Genomic DNA, 18,227 nt, shown 5'->3' with positions numbered 1-18,227 from the left:
ATCACTGTCAGAACTAGATGCCTTTGTAACAAAGGCTAATGCAACAGTGAAAACAACCAGAGGATTGTTCATAGCATGTGATTGATCCTCTTCCAGTCGAACCTCTGAACAAACTTCCCTGAGAAGGAGTAGGTCGTTGACCCAATATGCGACTACGAACACTGTCAAATTTTGGGTTCAATCCGGCCAAAAACACATATACCCGATCTGCCTCTTCAAGTTTCAAGTACTGGGCCCCATCTTGTGCGCAGTTCCAGACAATCTCTCGACAAATGTTCATCTCTTGCCAATACACTGATAATTTATTAAAGCAGAAAGTAACATCCATGGTTCCTTGTTTGCACTCATGGACCTGTTTGCGTAACGTGTACAATCGAGATGCGTTCTGTCGCTTCGAGTACAGATCTCTAGTTGCCTCCTAAATATCTCTAATGGTTGTTGCATAAAGTAAGGGTCAGCCAATCTGTGGCTCCATACTATTGATGAGGACAGACCATAATAGAGAATCCTTCCCTTTCCAGATTCTTTCTTGAGGATCGCCTAAGATAGGTTTCGGAATTTCTCCTGTCAGATACCCGAATTTGTGCTTTCCTTCTAGGGCCATTCTAATCGACTGGGACTAGGAGAAATAATTCTACCCATGCAGTTTCTCTCCAACCAGAAATCATGCAGAATTTCCCATTGAGCCAGTTAAGTAAGTTGTATTGGGCAAAATAAGAACGAGTTTACCAAATTCTCTGAACAAATTGGTTGAACCAGTTGGGGATTTTCGCCAAAAATTGTATCCAAATCTGAAATCTGCTATTGTAGATAAGCCAATCATTGTCTCACATCGTCTGGTTAATAGACTGAACTATAAGCGGCTGGAAACAGGGCGGCCACTGTCGACTAGACGGACGTCGCCGACGGGAAGGTCATCGCTAGTTGGGAGGTCACTGGAATATGTGAGGATCCCAGCCGGCTAGACTGCTCGAGGCGGCCGCCGGTTTGTCGCTGGTCAAATGCTCCTAGGGCAGAAAAGGAATGGGTCGGATTTGCAAATGTTGTGCATGAGGCGGATCTCCTAGGGCAGGCTGGCGTGAAATCAACCGACGCGGACGTCGGCGCAACTCCTTGAAGTACGGATGGTCTCGTCATGGCGGCCGGCACGAAACCAATCGGCGCGGAGGTATGCGCAAGTCGGTAGGTCTGCGATGGCGCGGAACCCGTCTGTACTTCGAGGGTTTGCGAGTTAATGGTGATGGAATCGGATTTGTCTAATCTTTGCGAGTTCAGCTGGATTCTGTATGGAGAAGGCCGATCAGAACTTCTGTTGAGTGAGGCAGCTCCCACAGATGGCGGCTCTCCATTGACTGTAACCGGACGGCAGAAAGAACTCCGGTAAGGCAGCTTGAAAACACTCCTTCACAGCTGCTCGAATTTTTCATGTCAAAACTCGAAGATCCATCAACAGAAGACAACTGTGGATGGTTCTCTTCCATAACGTCTAGAGTTCCGTCCCCTAGTTCTGATACCATGATGAAATATAAGAAAAGAGAGAGACCAACACACAGTTTACGTGGAAACCCTAGAACGGGGAGAAAAACCATGATAGAGATCTTTTTCTTATTATTTTTAATAAATAAACAGTAGAGTCCTAGGGTAAGAGACAATTACAATAATACCCCTAAAGTAAAACCCTGCTTTCAACAATTTTCTGTTTTGATTTATTATCTTCTAAGTTGTGAGGTTTTCTATCTTTTGAATGATTTTGTTTGAAGTTTCCTTTAGCAAATAGCCTTTCACCACTAGGATAATCCTTTCTATCAATCTGTAATTCTAGCTCTCTAGTTCTTAGGGCTGAGATTATAGTGCCTGTGCTTATACTAATCTTTCCATACTTCAGAGCATTTTTTATTTCTTTATAAGGTTCAGGCAAGGAGTTTAGAAGCACATAGGCCTCATTTTCATCACCAAGTTTTTCTCCTAGAGTTTTAAATTCAGCAACAATTTTCTTGAACTCGTCTAAGTTATCAGTTAAAGTTTTAGATGAATCCATTTTAAATGTGAAGAATTTCTCCTTAAGATACATTTTACTAGTAAGATCTTTAGTAGCATATAACTCTTCTAGTTTAGTCCATATTCTATGTGTAGTTTCTTGATCTAAAACTTGTCTAAGAACACTGTCACTAAGGTTTTGAACCATCGTACCATAGGCTGCCAGCTCCCAGTCTTCTTTTTCTTGGGCTGTCACAGTGGCAGGGAATGTTGATGGGTCAAGGAGGGCTCTATGAGCTTTCTACTGGTCGAGAATCGCCTTGATTTTGGCCTTCCACAGGCCGAAGTCTCCTTTGTCGTCGAATTTCTCCACTTCGAATCTTGCTACTGACATTTTTGGATTAAAAACTTGAGTCTTGATTCTTCAAGAACTCTAATCTTGTAAGTCTTTTGCTATGATACCACTTTGTTGGGCCTGCTTCTTGTTGTATGAATGAAAATGAGCCCAAATGATGAATAATGTGGCCCTTTTTGCTGATCCAATTTCGTGAGTCCAATTATTTTACCCCAAAAGAATTTGGTTTAGTAGAATACTTAGCTACCGTTTTTCCGCGAACTTCCAGCTGATGTGCTGCATGTGGTTTGCTCCACTAATCTTTGCCTAATGGAAGTGAAAGAAAAATTTGTCTAATGGATGATGTTTTCAAAATTTATTTCTTTTCTCTCTCTTGCTCTCTCGTTCTCTCTTTTCGATTTCCGCAGAACTTCTTCTAATCCTAATTTCTCTATTTGTTTTGTGTGACTGCTCGAGTAAACGATTGAAGAACAAAAACATACAATCTTGTAGACGAAGGAAATAAGAGAAGCGCTACATAAGGATATACATGGTTCGACGAAATGTTGCCTATATCCACAGGAAGAAGAGAGATCTTTATTGAGAATTAAGTCACAGATTCTTTCTTTTACAGATTTCAAGTTTTCTTGAAGCTATTGTAATTATATGCTACGAAATTTGTAAATGATGAGTACTTATACTATTTTCTGATACAAGTAGTTACAATAACATACTGTAAATGTTAAAGAAATGTAAAATAGTTCTTGAATAAGTTGAATGTGTGAACTTATATTCTTCATGTTGTATGACACATGGGATAACAAAGATGTGATATTTGGTATTTGAACATTAAACATGAGAATCTAATTTACACATAATTTACAATATTTGTAATAATAATAAATATACGTTAATTTTTAAAACAATAGCACTCGAGGGTCACGTGCAGAAGCCGTATGAGTTGTCTCCAAAAAAAAAGTAATTATTATGAGTTATTTGCAAATGCAATTGCCTCCACATGGTATGGATGTATCCTGATTCCTCCTGACACTCGTATAACTGCATTATCTACTAACTTTTTCTTTATCCATAAAAAATATATATAAAGAAAAAAGAACCAAAAAAAAAATTCAAATTTAAGTTTTCATATGAATTTTAATATTGTATTTTGGATCAATTACAAAATTTTCATTTTAAACTGCAAACCTAAGTAGTATCTTTTCAATTTTCAGTCTACTAATTTTTACATTGTAAGTCATATTGACATCAAATTGAAAGGTGACATATTAAACATTTTTAATTAAAAAAATATGTAAGATACATAATTGAAGGTTTAGATAGTTATTTAACATTTTCAAAAATTTAGATATCTCATACATAAATTTAGCACTTCACATTCTAGCTCAACCCTTATTTCAAAAGAGTAGGTTTGATGCTTACAATTAAGTGTAAAGAAAATATTTTGGTGTTCCATCTATTTTTGTGCATCTACCTAATAAGAAATTCCTACGTGCCAGTTTTGTATTTTTTATTTTTTTTTAAAAAAAAAGACTTTTCTAATGTTTCCATTGTGTATGTAAATATGGAAAATATAATCTTAGGTACAGCTCTAAATGTAATACTTGGTGTAATTAAACTGTATGTATTTTCATACATCCAATCAGATCACAAAAGTAATAATAATAATAATAGAAATAAAAAATTATTATCCTGCTCAAATATGGATTCAGCTTGATATTATTCAAATATTTTTTAGACCAATTAGGTTTATACCAAATAATGAATACTTGAAGATTATCAAAAACTAAAAAATAAAAAGATATGAAGATGACCCCAGGTCTTAAATAAAACTTGATGATCAAACGATTTGGATTAAGCTATCAACTCATTTGGATTGAATTAGATTCAAATAAATAAAAATTTTATGGATTGAATTTAAATAAATGAAAATTTTATAAATTGGGTTGATTAATAAATTCACCTAATATAAGCTCAAATCAACATGGATTTATTATTAACTTTGAACTATTTTTTTGTTATTTATACGATTATTTATATATGGATTGATTTTAGTTTTATTTGACTTCATTATTTTGTTAATAACTTATTCTCCAACAACTTTGAAAAATAGTATCCCTTCAAAAAGAAAATTTTCATTATATAAATTAAAATTGAATTGTTAATTTTAATTTAATATATAAAAATAATTAAATCAAATTTTTACGTATTTACCTTTTACTTTTTTAGAATAATATTTCATATAAATGATCGAATAACATGAACCAATCCAATTCAAGTATGTCATTGTTAGGTTCGATTGAGTTCATTTTTTAATAGAAATTATTTCAGTTCAAAAAATTTAAGATTTGAACAATTAGATTGGTCTAAAAGATCGTTGTTCAAATCAATCCAGTCTAACCTAATTAACGAACGCCCATCGCATTAATGTAAATATGAAAAAGTCCTTTAAATGTAGCAATAGTGAGTCACTATCAGCGTTCAAAAGTTTAAAACAAAAAAGTGAAATTGATATGACCCATATAATATTAAATTGAATCGATCACTTAATATCAATAGAAATAGGAAAATTAATAGTAATGAGTTAACAGAATAAAACAAAATAAATTAATTAATCAAAAAGAGAAATAATCATAACGTAGAAAGCAGAGTGAGTGCAAGACGTGTAGAAAACTATATAAAATGATGAAAGATGATTATTATTATTAATAAAAGCATTATTAATAATATAATATAATAAATAGAAATAAATAGGAAAACATATTCCAAGAGAGAGGGGGGGGAAAGCACGAGGCGATGGCAAACAGTGAAGAGGAAGAAGAAAGGGGAGAGGCAAATAAGGACAAAATAGAGGCGGAAATAAAAAGATAATTTAGCAGTTTGGGTCGGCCAGGAAATAGTAGTAAAATGAGGGGGGTGCTTGAAAATAAAAGAAAAGGGAGAATCAAATATCTCTGTCGCGCTTGCATTCTGGAGGGAGGGTTGGGTAGCGCTTCCTATCGGTACAGTAATTGTAAATGGTGTATTTTTGGCGAACCCAGTTTAGCTTTCGGTATTGCAAGCCATCGAGGTCTTGGAACTCCTTTTGGTCCCACCAGCGTCGGCCTTGCGTGGCGCAGAATTTGGCTTGGACCGATGACTCACAACCGTCCACGTGGAATCCCTTGTATGATGCGATGAATGGGGCCTTTGACCAGTCTGTCTTCTCTAATCCTCCTCTTGTAGCCCAGTCGTCTGCGTTCCACAGGCTCGAGTATATCTTCATTGGCTGGTCGAATGGGAACTTCACACCTATGTCTTTACAGTTCTTGAACACTCTTATCGGCACATCGTCCACGAAAAACCTGTATTACAAGTCCACTTATATCACGTCACACAACTTCGAGAAACAGAGGAGATACACTAAAAACATATATACACCTGATTCTACTCACACTATCATGTATAAGTTCCAGAGGACGGAGTAGGTGTGGAAATCCTTGGAGGGATCAAACCAGAGGTAAATCCTCTGCTCACGGTCACCTTTACCGCCGGTGAAAACGTTTGTTTGAAGAATAGGGGGTTGCCCGGATCTGTTCCCCAAAAACTCGAAGTCGATTTCATCGTGTTCGGAGTTCTGTGAAGAGAGCTGCGAGCAAGAAAAACCAATTTTCAGATCAGAAAAATAAAATGTAATGTGGTTACAAGAGTTGATTTGGAGTTGGAGTTAGTTACATAGAAAGCAGTGACGACTCCGGCAGAGTCGCCTCCGACGAGCTTCATACTCATACTGAAATGGCCAAATAAGTAAGACCCTTTGGACTGGAAGCCAGTGCCGGTGTACTTGTCGAGAACAAGGTCGACCTCGGCGCCACCATTTTTGTACTTGATGTGGTCAAAAGCCCAAGTGGGGGCGTAGTTACGGCCGAATGGCACGTCCATGGGCTTCCTTGGGACGGCGGCCAGAGCTCCATAAGCCAAAGTGAGGAGGAAGAAGAGGGAAAGAGAGAGATTGGAGGCCATTGTGTGGAATTGATTTGGTTTGGTGTGATGTGAGGGAAAAAGGGGAGGGCGAGGGGGGGTTTAAGTAGGGTGTGATTTAGCGTATTAAAAATTAGTGGCGCACAGTTTTAAGCCAATTGACAGTGACGATTTCCACACAAAACAGTTGGGTCAGTGCATTGGCGGTGCTGTGAAATGTGATGTTTCAAAATTATTATATTTCTTTTTGTATTTCAATGTCTTAGATTCCTGAAATCCCTCTGCAACTCCACGTTAAATATACTGAGATTTACACCATTTTTACTTAAATTATAACTTTACTCTTCCTTCTCTATTTTTGGTTTTTCAAAAAGATTCTGTAGCCTTTTTTTTTTCTTTTTTTGAAACGACCAAAAAAGAATCATTTTAATTTTCAACTTTCTTAAAAAAAAATAAACAAATAATTTTTTTATCTAAAATAATAATTTAGCTCATAAATTTTGGTTTGTAACGATTTAGTCTGTATACTTTTAATTTTATAATAATTTAGTCAATGAGCTTTAGTACATAATAATTTAGTTTTTGTACTTTTAACATTGTAATAATTTAGTCTCTAACATAAAAAAATTTATCAACATTAAATGTCAATTTTAATACTTTATGATGTAAACTTTGTATTTTATAAAAATATTAAGGCTCTAATTAGTTTAACGGTTTATGTATGCATAAAATCTCATTAAATATTAATATTAATCTCTACAATGGGGACTAAATCGTTATAAATTTTAAAGTTTAATGACTAGACTGTTACATAGTAAAGTTTATAGACCAAATTGTTAATTATATGAAAGTTTAGGGATTGAAAGTGATTTTTAACCTAAAATAACAATGTGGTCGTAAACTTTAAGATAAATTCTCACATATTTATAATAAAAATATTTAGGTGTATCTCGGATAGTATCTATCTTTGTACATCTCATCAAATTATTCGATCATTTTTTTTTATTTTTTTTTTATTTTTTGTATGTGAATAATGAAAGAGGATATATAAAGATGGGTACAATTGGTATTATCCTTTATAATGGGTAGTTTTGGCCTCACGTAACAATTTTTTTTTTCTTCCATTTAAATTTGATTTAGTTTTAGTTTTAATTTTATTTCTCTAGTATAATCATTAAAGACATCTGTACTGCTCATGGAAAGTATTACATTAATACAATGAGTAAAGAAAATAGGTATCCTAGAAATTAAGATTTTAAAGGTATGGTAAACTTTCAATTTTATATTTAATGGATTTTTTAACTTTTCAAGTAGGTGTATAATAGGTCAATGTCATATTCAAAAATTTTGAAAAATTAACGGATGCAATATTTATAAATTTAAATTTATGTCTAACAAAATCTAAAATTTTCATTTGTATTTAATTGATTTGTAAATTTTTTTTAAATTTAAGAGCTCAAAAATTAAATTTATAATTTTTAAAATTTAGGAACTAAGTAGACACAAACATCAAAGTTAAAAGACTGCAATTGTAATTTCTCAAAAAATTTACAAGCTAAAGATGATCCCACTATTAAGGGTTTGTTTGGTAATTATTTTTTATTTTTAAAAATTATTTTTATTTACTCTCAATTTTTATCATGATTTGCATCTTTTAGTCAAAATTCAAAAATAAAAACATGCTTTTAAAAGCTATTTTTTTAGTTTTTAAAATTTAGCTTGATTTTTTAAATCTTTGGTAAATAATAGATACTAAAAGAAGAAATTTTAAGGTAAAAATAATGTTTATAAATTTTATTTTTAAAAAAAATAAAAATCAAATAATTGTCAGGTGGAAAAAGTAAAATATTTGAAGGTGTATAATAGACAATGATAATGTCATGTAATGTTTTGAATAGAAATGGATAAGAAAAAGAAAATAAAAAAATAAATGAAATGGGAATTTTTGGCATTGAATGTCTGTCGGCGAGATAAAAAGGAGAGTACAGAAAGAGCAGGTAGCGGGAAGGTGCAAGGAAATGAGATGAGAAATGAGAATGGTAAGTGAAATAACGAAGGAGCTTCATACAATTTTGTTATGATTAAAACAAACAAAAAGTAAAGAAAATAAAGGGAAATTTTTTTTGTCACACATATACATCATTTACTGATAATGATTTAGAACAATGGTGTATATATGACATTTTCTTTAGTTCGTGTTTCGTCAATCTATAATGAAAATTTGTATAATTATAATGAGATTTCATTAATAGATCGTTCATAATTAGATTGTTTTTAACCACGTTTACTTAAAATTATGAATATATCATATTTTATTATTACTGCTATTGTTATTGTTATAGTTGAGGGTCAAACGGTAACTGTCAAATTCTTCTAACAGTAATAATAATGATAACCATAACAATAATGGTAACCATAACAATATCAACTTAATTTCCAAAAGCAATTGGATTGAGCACTCTTTGCCCTCAACTAACTTACATTTTTTAATTTCATATTTGGAAGTGGGTCCCGTTAGTATGAGTATTAAACACAAGTAAACAACATCAAACGTAATCAAATGGGTCCACTTTTTAAATTACCATTGATTTATTACATTTTCATTGGGATAAACATGACCTTAATTCCTACAAAATAAACAAAAGAAAAAGATTCAAAACAAGGTTATAAAACAATATTTCAACATAATTTAAGTTTCTAGTTTGTTGCTTTGATTAAGCAACAAACTTTGTATTTAATGGTTAGATAACAATTCAAAACATCTAAATCTATTTGATTTTGCAGTTTTTGTTATAAATAATGTTTGTTTTAAAAGTAAATATATCAAAATTGATAATTTTTCAGCTTGGTAACAATAGAACATACTATTTATTCATCATTACAAAACTGGATGTGATGCTTATGTGTTAGTAGAAATGTATAACACAAAACACCAAAAATAATGTAATAAGGTCTGCAGTTTTTTTATTTCTATCGATCTATTACGCTTTTCAATGGGATGTACGAGGCGTAAGGTTTGATGCGACGAAACAAAAATGGGACAGAGTGTTATAAATATAGTAAATGAAAAAAGGGGAAGAATGGGGACATTTTGTTTTGGTTGTCAATGGCAATATTGTGGGGGAAGGGAATCGGCAGAAGGGGTCCAGAGGTCTTTTCATATATTTTAAATTTTAAATAATGATTTAAGGTCCCTAAAACCTGAAGAGGAAGAAAATATTGAGAGAGGAGGGGATAGCTGCCAACCGGTGGTTGGATAAGGGAAAGTGAAATGAAGAAAATTAAAAAGAAAAAAAAAAGAAATAAAGGATGGTTGGCCTTTGGGATGACAACACGTGGCTGGTCTCCCAAACACTTCTTACCTGAGCACATGCCACTGGATCCGCTCAATCCGCTTTCTCTACTTCATTTTTCCTTTCTTCTTCTTCTTCTTCTAAATTTTAAAATAGATTAAAATATCATTATGATTTTAAAATGGCTTAGTTTTTAAAATTTAGAGTGAAAGAAGTGTTTATAGGTTTCATTTTAAAAGCAAAAGGCAAAAAATCAAATTGTTACAAAAGGAGACCTAAAGTTTTGCGATTGTTTGGGATCAAAAACTAAAATATTTCTAGTCTTTGAAGATGTTAGTTTCAATCTAGAATTCTTCTAGGCTACTCAATTTTGATACTTTTGATGGTTCTTGAAATACGTTTTTTTTTAACAATATGTGGAATATGGAGATCAAACTTTTGACTTCAAGGTTATTGTTACATACTTGATATCACATTCTCTCCCATACTACCTTTTTAACCCAAGAGGAGGTGTGAAAACAGTAGATGTCAACCCTCCTTATGACATCTACCGCCAACTAAACCTGTTAATCTCACATCTTATGAGCCTGTATTACTGTGGTCTTAACTCTGTGAACTTGCTCAATAGTAATTCAATCACATAACACAACTTAATTCATCATCATGATACTCTAATTACAACATCATCATTAAGAAGATATCTTATTACAGATTAAACTCTAACTCTAACTCTGTAGGGACTATTTAATTATCGACTACTTCTATGTGAACACCTAACTAACAAACACTTTACAACGGTGGTAGACTATACCTTCCTTGTCAAGCAACCCACAATAATGGAATTCTATAACTCTTCTGCTACCTAGGAGGGGGAGGAGGGAACAAAAACATTGGAAAACGTGAGTTGGAGAACCCAGTGAGTGGCATATTTAAAAACATATGCTTTTACTATGGAAATCCATTTTTCAACAACTCTTTAAATCATTAGCATGTTCTTCCAGCTTAAACTTAGAAAACTCTTTGAAACGTATAGCAAATAAAAACATCGTACTTTCAAATAATTTAGTGAAAACCAGAGTGCACTTAAATCATAGACTTCCAGACTTAGAACATAATATACTAAACTGAAAGATTCATAACACAAATATCAACTAAAAACATCCTTGTAGTTTCAGATTGAGCTCATCAAATAATAAAATATCAACTTATAATAATAATAACTATGAAAACCCTGAAACCATCTTATGAAACCATCATAGAAAAATTGTATACACTTTTAAACCTTAGTTGGGTGGAGCCCCTGTTGCTCAACATCCCCAACGTCGAAAACCTTAGTTGAGGTGGAATTCTACATCACCAACAACGTCAATAATAATCTTATGTACACGTAGAGATTTTCCCAAGTTGCCTTCATCTTCTTCGGGTGGAATCAACCCGATATGCCCTCGTCTCCTTCAGTAACGGGGACCTTGATACCTTCACAACTTCCAGTATCGTATTTCATAGCTAGGATACTAAAACATATTTCTCATAATAACTTTAAAATAACATTCCTCATTAACACATCATTTTGAGAGAATATCATCAATAAAACACAAAATCAATAGGAATGCACGCATCGAATACCTCATACTAAAAACATCATGCTCTAAATCATTTGAGCTAACCTCTTTCAGAAATCATGTATATAACTCATGGTTTAGTTTATATTGGAAACATCAAACTTGTATAATCTCAACCTTGCGTTTTCATGCATGGTGTTTGACATTAAACCATGTGTTTTAGTGAACATCATCTAACTTTCTTAAGAAATTCTTGTTTTAGCCTTCTTTTAAAACCTTGATGTTTTAGATAAAACATAAGTTTAACACTTAATTCCATAGGACTCTCTATGCATCCAACTTTGACTTTTAAGAAAATATAAACATGTTTGAGTTCTAACTCATCTACAACATGCTATTAGTTCATTTATGTAACATATTATATTTGATCATTTTCAAACATGCTAAAACATGAAAACTAGTAAAAGCATAAACTTTGAAATACTTTAAGAGTTAGTAGCCACTCACACTTAGTTAGCTCCCTTCCTAGCCTTTTAGGCCTTGAGCATCTCTTAGGCCAATGCACACTTCTTCATTCTATAGCATAGTTGACTGCATGGTCCCTTCTTGGAAGTATGGTCTCTCATTGGACGCATGGTCCTTCATGTTTTCCTTCATTTCCAACACTTATAGCATCAATTTCAACTCGAATTAGATAAAATTTTCTTCATGAAACTTGTTAGAAATTGTCTTAGGAAGCCTATCTTCAAATTTGAGCCTCTAATTTCTCTTCTAGAGCTCAGAATGCTCAACTTACTCTGGATGCTTCAAATTCTAACCTTCATCGAGTTCGCTTCACTTTTGGGTATTCTTGCTATTCGGGCAGTAGTGGATCAAGGTATGACGAGCGGGCAGAAGCTCGGCGTGGTATTCATTCTCCCGGGAGAATCCGAATTCTTTCTTGAAGAAGAAAAGAAGAACAGCGTCTAGCCGTTGAGAGAAATCACGATGTTTGTCCCCTTCGCATGACCTAGAAAGAAAAATCACGATGTTGGATTGGCCCCCTTCGCATGACCTAGAAAGAAAAATCACGATGTTTGTCCTGCATATCACTAGGAAGATTGGGATCTTTACAAATGTGCTCAGACGCGACTTCGGAACATCGCGCTGTTCTCGATGGAATATTTTCATTGATGAGCTCAGGGACTTGGGAAACCCGCAGGTCAACCCCCGACATTATATCGACTAGAAATGTGCTTAGACGCGACTTCAGAACATCGCGTTGTTCTCGATGGAATATTTTCATTGATAAGCTCAGGGACTTGGGAAACCCGCAGGTCAACCCCCGACATTATATCACTAGAAGTAGAAGACGGCCTCTCTCGGGAAACATGGCCTAATTTCTCTTCTTTTTTCGGGATAATTCAATTCGGAGTTAGGACACTAAGATTTAAGGTCATTTCTTTAATCAATTTGCTCTCTATTTCTAAGTTCGTAGCCTTCGCAGTAGCTTCATCGATGTTACCTACCAAATAAAAGGCTTGTTCGGCAAGCCTTTTTAGCCCTTTCCTCGAGGAGTCGAGTTGCCTATCTTCTCCTCGAGCCGCACTAGCCCGGCGATATCAGGTTCTTTCTCATAAGTGGTATACCTACACCCTACACACACACTCACTATATCTATATACGTCTACGTTGATAGCCTTTCGCAAAAAGCCCCTCTCTCTCTTTACTAAATCGACGTTTGCCAAAGTCCTTATGCTAGGATGGGATGGAGGTCAGCTGAAAAACGGAATGGAATACTCTAAGATGCTTCATAGCTTCAACAAGCCCATATTCTTCCCCTTGGGGAAAGATTCGAGTCACTTGCTTGTGATTGCAGCCATTCCCCGAAAAGGGAGAGACGAGAGAATCGTCTGCGCCACACCTCTGGTCGGATGAATGGAGGACCGACTGACTGACCCAGGTTTTCATGAGCGTTAGCGGGTCCTGGAGTGCCTGTCAAGGGCTCCCGCGCATACCCCGGGGTGATCATCACCACCTGCACCTCACATCTCGGCACAGTGGAACGTGTAACCCGCCTGCTCGATGTTTGGCAGGGCGGGTCGCTTGAGTGTCAAAACCAAGCGGTGGTTGTTTTTCCTTGGTTTATCGAACCAGCGTATGCCCATTCCTCCTTTGATGACAACTGCGAGAAACGTCGAATAGGAAAGACTTGGTATATAATCCGTGCCTTCGTTCTGGCTATAGTCCATTAGCAAGCGAGTAAAATCCCAATCAAAGACAAGTTCTACCAAGGCCAGGATCTAAAAGAGAAGATTCACTCTTCGGAATTCCAAAAGCAAGGCGTTGTGTGATATCCTGCCATGTCAAGGGGTCTCTGGACTGAGTTGGCCAAATCTTCTCATGGAAGCCCAGGGTTATATTTTACACTCAAAGAGCTTCATCTTACTTGAAAATCTTCTTTTCAGCACAAGTCAAATGCTCTCACCACATGCTTCTTTTAACCCTTAGTCAATTGCTTGCTTCTTCATCACTAAATCCCAAGTTCAACTTTCAGAAGATATAACTCGAAATTTATTCATTAAAATCCAAAACTTCTTTCTATGAACCTCTTACATATTCCAACTTATCTAAAAGATGGAGCTCTTAATTCTTATTGAAACGCTCGAAATTCATCAAACATCATGGACTGCTCGATTTAACTTTGAATCTACACTACCTTGAATCTTCTTTAATTTTCAACATCAATTCGTAGGAGTTTTCTTTCAACAGCCCCATATTTTCCTCCACACTTATTCAACTTTCAGATGGCTCTGAGATCACCTCTTTTGACTGAGTAAAAAATGGCCAAACTGATCATCTTCTCACAGCCCATATTTATAGAGAATTCTACATGAATTCCAGCTTCCTCAATTTTTCCAAGTAACCTCTCTAGCTGGCCTTTTCCTCAAATTTGGCTAACTCTCATGAAGTCACCTCATGCTTTAGCCATGTTTTGTGTCTTTCACCGCCTCACTTTCAATGCATGAGAGCTTGCTTCGGTGCATGGATGTTCCTTTGCTCCTAACGAATCACTAGGTTTCAAGCTTCTCAATGCATGACGTGTCTCCAAGCCCATATAACCTCTATGGCAAGCCAATGCATGATTTGCCTCTCCTTAACCAAAACCTTCAAAGTAAGGTTCCTTCACCTCATGACATAGCTTATTTCCTTGTTCATTCCTTTTATTTCAACGCATGGTTGTAGCATAATTCTCAACGCATGAGGCTTGTTTGAGGTGTCTTGCATGTTCTACTTGGCCTCCTTAAGTATCCTTTGTTCAACGCATGGTGCATCAATTTTACCCTTTCTAAGGCTTCATTGGACGCGTGGTAGCCCTTGCCATGTATTCAGCTTCCCTTATTTTCCCTCTTTCTTAGTTTTTTTAAACTCTTCCTCCGAGCATGATTTCTCTACTTGAGTTCAAAGCATAGTTCCTATGTTTCTCATTATGCTATGCGTCCAAGTTGGCTATTTCTCTTAGGGTATGCATCCACTTGGCCTTCCTTAGGGTTCCTTGGTGTAACTCCTTCCCAAGTGATTGTCTCATGCTTTGCCTATGCTCCAATGATAGTCTTCTCCATGCCTGAACTCCTTGATCCCCACCTATGCGTTGAGCATCCTCTTGACCATATCTTCAACGCATGGTTGACTTTTCCTTTCCTTTACTTAGCTTGACCAACCATCTCCTGTCTTTCCCTTGTTCATTACCACATGTAGCCTACTAAACTAGCTCAAGGTGTGATGCACTTTCTTCCCATTGGACTACCTCTAATGCATGATTGCCCCCTCTTGGCAACACTTAACAATTTATTTCCATGCTAAGTATCTTTGTGTACATCCACCTCCTAAAGCATACTTATCCTTGACTTAGCCAACTCAAGCCTTCCTCCTCAAACTCTCCCAAGACCAACACAAACCTCGCTTTCAAGCACCTCGGCCAACTTTTACAAGTCACTTCACCTCGGAAAATTTTTAGAGAGAAATATCGAAGTTTACACTTGATGTCAGTTGAACTATACTAATTAGCGTTGTCATGAATTTTCTATGAAATGGATAACATAGGTTAAAAAAATGTGTAAAAAATATACTAAGGGAGTGAATATTAAGTTAAAAAAATAAAAATATAATCCGAAAATGAAGACCGCAGAGACAGGAAGTTTAAAGATAATTATATTTTAAAAGGGCATGGTTAAAAAGATGTTGACAAAAAATTGCCAATTCAAACGGCATTGATTTCGTTTGACGCAGTTACGACCTTACCCTATCATATTAACGTCTTCGTAGATTGCGTCTACTGTCGGCCACTAATTTTATAATAATCCTAACCATTATCACATCTAATATAATCTCTTCCTTTTTTTTTCTTTTCCTTGGGGTTAAAAAAAAGTCATTTATCTTTTAGTATTTTCAATCTAAACTTTGTCCTAAACAAAACTTTGTTCCTTGGTTAAAGTATTTAAGAAAATATCAGTTTAAGAAAATTAAAAAGATAACAGTTGATAAGTTGTATCGGTTTGCACCTTCGCCTTTCAATTTCATCAATTTTAACCTTGTAATTTTAATCTTCAACTTTAAAAATATAACAATTTTAATCATCTATTAAGAGTATATTTACGGCATCATAAGATTATAATAACCACCTTTTACTATATTAAATACTATTTTGTATTCTTCAATTAGTTACCGTCAATGCTATTCCAAATTCTTGTTTGCTACAATATTTACTATTTGCTAAAGCTTTTACTATTTTACATTTATCATTTTTTTTATTCCTTACTCCCATGTTTACTATTTCATTCTCAAACTAAAATAGTTTACACCTCAAATATATACTATTATAACTCAAATTAAAATAATTTACACCCTAAAAATAAACTATTATAACCCAACTATAATAGCTAGGACTACAATAATCAACTTCTTGCCCAAATACCTCCTCAGTATTTACTCTAGAATCGTTAAATAAAGTTCTCTTTTAATGAATTAAAAACATGTATACAACATTGGAGTTTTTCTCTCTCTTTTTTTTTTTTTTTTTTGAAATTTATGAATTTTGGGAAATATTATTTAAATGCCAATTTGTGAGTTATGTGCGAGAAATTAATGAGTTCATATGAAGAATTTTACATTTTTGTTATTGCTAAAATTGGCTGTGAGTTGGTTGAAATTTAATCTGGGGTTAGAATTACAACATTTTAAATAATAATAATAAGTAAATAAATTCTGAGGCAGATTTGTGTCTCCCTAGTTCTCATAGTTTTTGTGTCCAGCAACGTTGGTATAAAAAATTGAATTTGATTTGAAACATATGGGAGCATTTGGATAAATTTATATGATTGATGCAATACTTCATTTACCATTCAAAAAAAATAGAGTATTATACTAAAAAGTATAGCAGAATTGACATATAAGAATATGATTCGTAATACTTTATATATTATTAAGAAACAAATTTATATAAAACAAAGCAAAAGTTGGTATATTTACTTCTTGTGTGGTTCATCTTAGTAGAAGGAGAGAGATATTATAGTATAATGTTAATCATACAAATAAACAAACTAAATAAAACTAAGAACATGAAATAATGTCGGATTAATGATTTCATTTTATAAATTTTCCACAGTTTTCATTGAGATGTAATGTCGATAATTTTATTAATTATATAATTCAATTATATGGATTGTATCACATTGATATGGATATGGATAGTATCATTTATCATGTTGGGGAACCGAATTTGGGGTTGGGCTGATTTGCAGTTGATTTGGGGAAGATTTTATTCCACTAATTTTAATTAATTCATCGTAAATCCTATTCATCATAATGATTAATTCCATGATTATATTGCACATTCAATATAATTTTCTTGTTCAATATAAAATTTGAATTATTAATCTACAAAATTCGTGAAATCAATTTTTTATTTTGTTCGATCTATGAATTTTTCTCCAAATTGAAATCATTAAAGATTTTACCCACACAATTAGATTATCATAATTAATTTATAAGAAGAAACTGTGTTTTTCTTTTTAAAACCACAAAAAAATGTCTCATACCAATTTAAATAATGGTTGATCTCTCGTTCGGACTTTATTTTTAAATTTTTTTGCCACATAAAAGGTTAACTATATAGTCCCGATGGATGATGTAACACACACAATCCCAGTTGTGATTAATTAACATTGTGTTCCGCGAAGTAGAATAAAAATAGAATTAAATTGAATCCAAGTTTGGAAAACAGGATCCATTTTTGCCGTCCCGTTTCAGTATAATGTCAGGCATCCACAAAATTACTCATATTTATGGATATTGGAGTTCTGTTCTTCTTTTCTTCTTTGATATAATTATTTCTCCTTTTATTATATTAAATACACCACATTATTTTATTTTTCTTTGGTTCGACTTCCTATAAAATCCAACTATTTCTTTTCCAACCATTTAAAAATCAATATAATTCAACTATAACACCTACTTCTTTTCTTTACATTTGATGTTTAAATTATTAAATACGGTATATGTTGTCTAAAAAACTACATTAATTGCTTTATACATAAAAAGAAAAAAAAAAAATATTCATCCACACTCATAAGCTTTGATTTGAAGTTATATAATTCAAACCGTGAACTAATTAATAACTGTTATACTAATTTAAATTCTAAACTTTTAAAAGATATTTATTTAGATAAATATTATGTTTGACTTATATTTTAACATGTTGTAAAGGAATTAATCTTGACTCACTGTTAGGATTTGTTTTTAAGATTGTCTACGCATTAATTTTATTAATCCATTTTATTTATCCGACATTTGAAGAAGTCTATATACGTACGTGCAAAAATTGATGCGATTTCAAATTAGATAATACTAAAAGAGGTTTAAATTTGATTAATTTAATTATGACAATTTAATAATTTAATAGAAATAATTACAAGATTTGCTTAATATTTTCTAAACGAGGATGTACATTTAAACACTTATAAAAATTTAAGATTTTAAATTGATATAATTATTAGTATAAGATCTCAAAATAGATACAATTACACGGTTTTGGAATATTAACTA

At 33.6% G+C, this 18,227-nt stretch overlaps 1 protein-coding gene across 1 annotated transcript; it reads right to left on the bottom strand.

Annotated features, from left to right (window-relative positions):
* Positions 1 to 5,012: 5,012 nt before the first annotated feature.
* On the bottom strand, positions 5,013 to 6,409 carry LOC120089881 (xyloglucan endotransglucosylase protein 34-like). The gene is made up of 3 exons (XM_039047306.2): positions 6,044 to 6,409; positions 5,764 to 5,957; positions 5,013 to 5,673 (listed from the first exon to the last, which is right to left on the bottom strand). The coding sequence occupies exons 1-3, from the start codon at positions 6,329 to 6,331 to the stop codon at positions 5,274 to 5,276; spliced, it is 882 nt and encodes a 293-aa protein (XP_038903234.1). The 5' UTR covers positions 6,332 to 6,409; the 3' UTR covers positions 5,013 to 5,273.
* Between the last annotated feature and the right edge of the window lie 11,818 nt (positions 6,410 to 18,227).

Source organism: Benincasa hispida, chromosome 11 (genome assembly GCF_027475165.1).
Source record: "Benincasa hispida cultivar pf3 chromosome 11, pf3_genome.v1.1, whole genome shotgun sequence".
Taxonomy (NCBI): Eukaryota; Viridiplantae; Streptophyta; class Magnoliopsida; order Cucurbitales; family Cucurbitaceae; genus Benincasa; species Benincasa hispida.
Note: the sequence above shows the minus strand (reverse complement) of the source record. Positions and strands in the feature narration are given on the sequence as shown.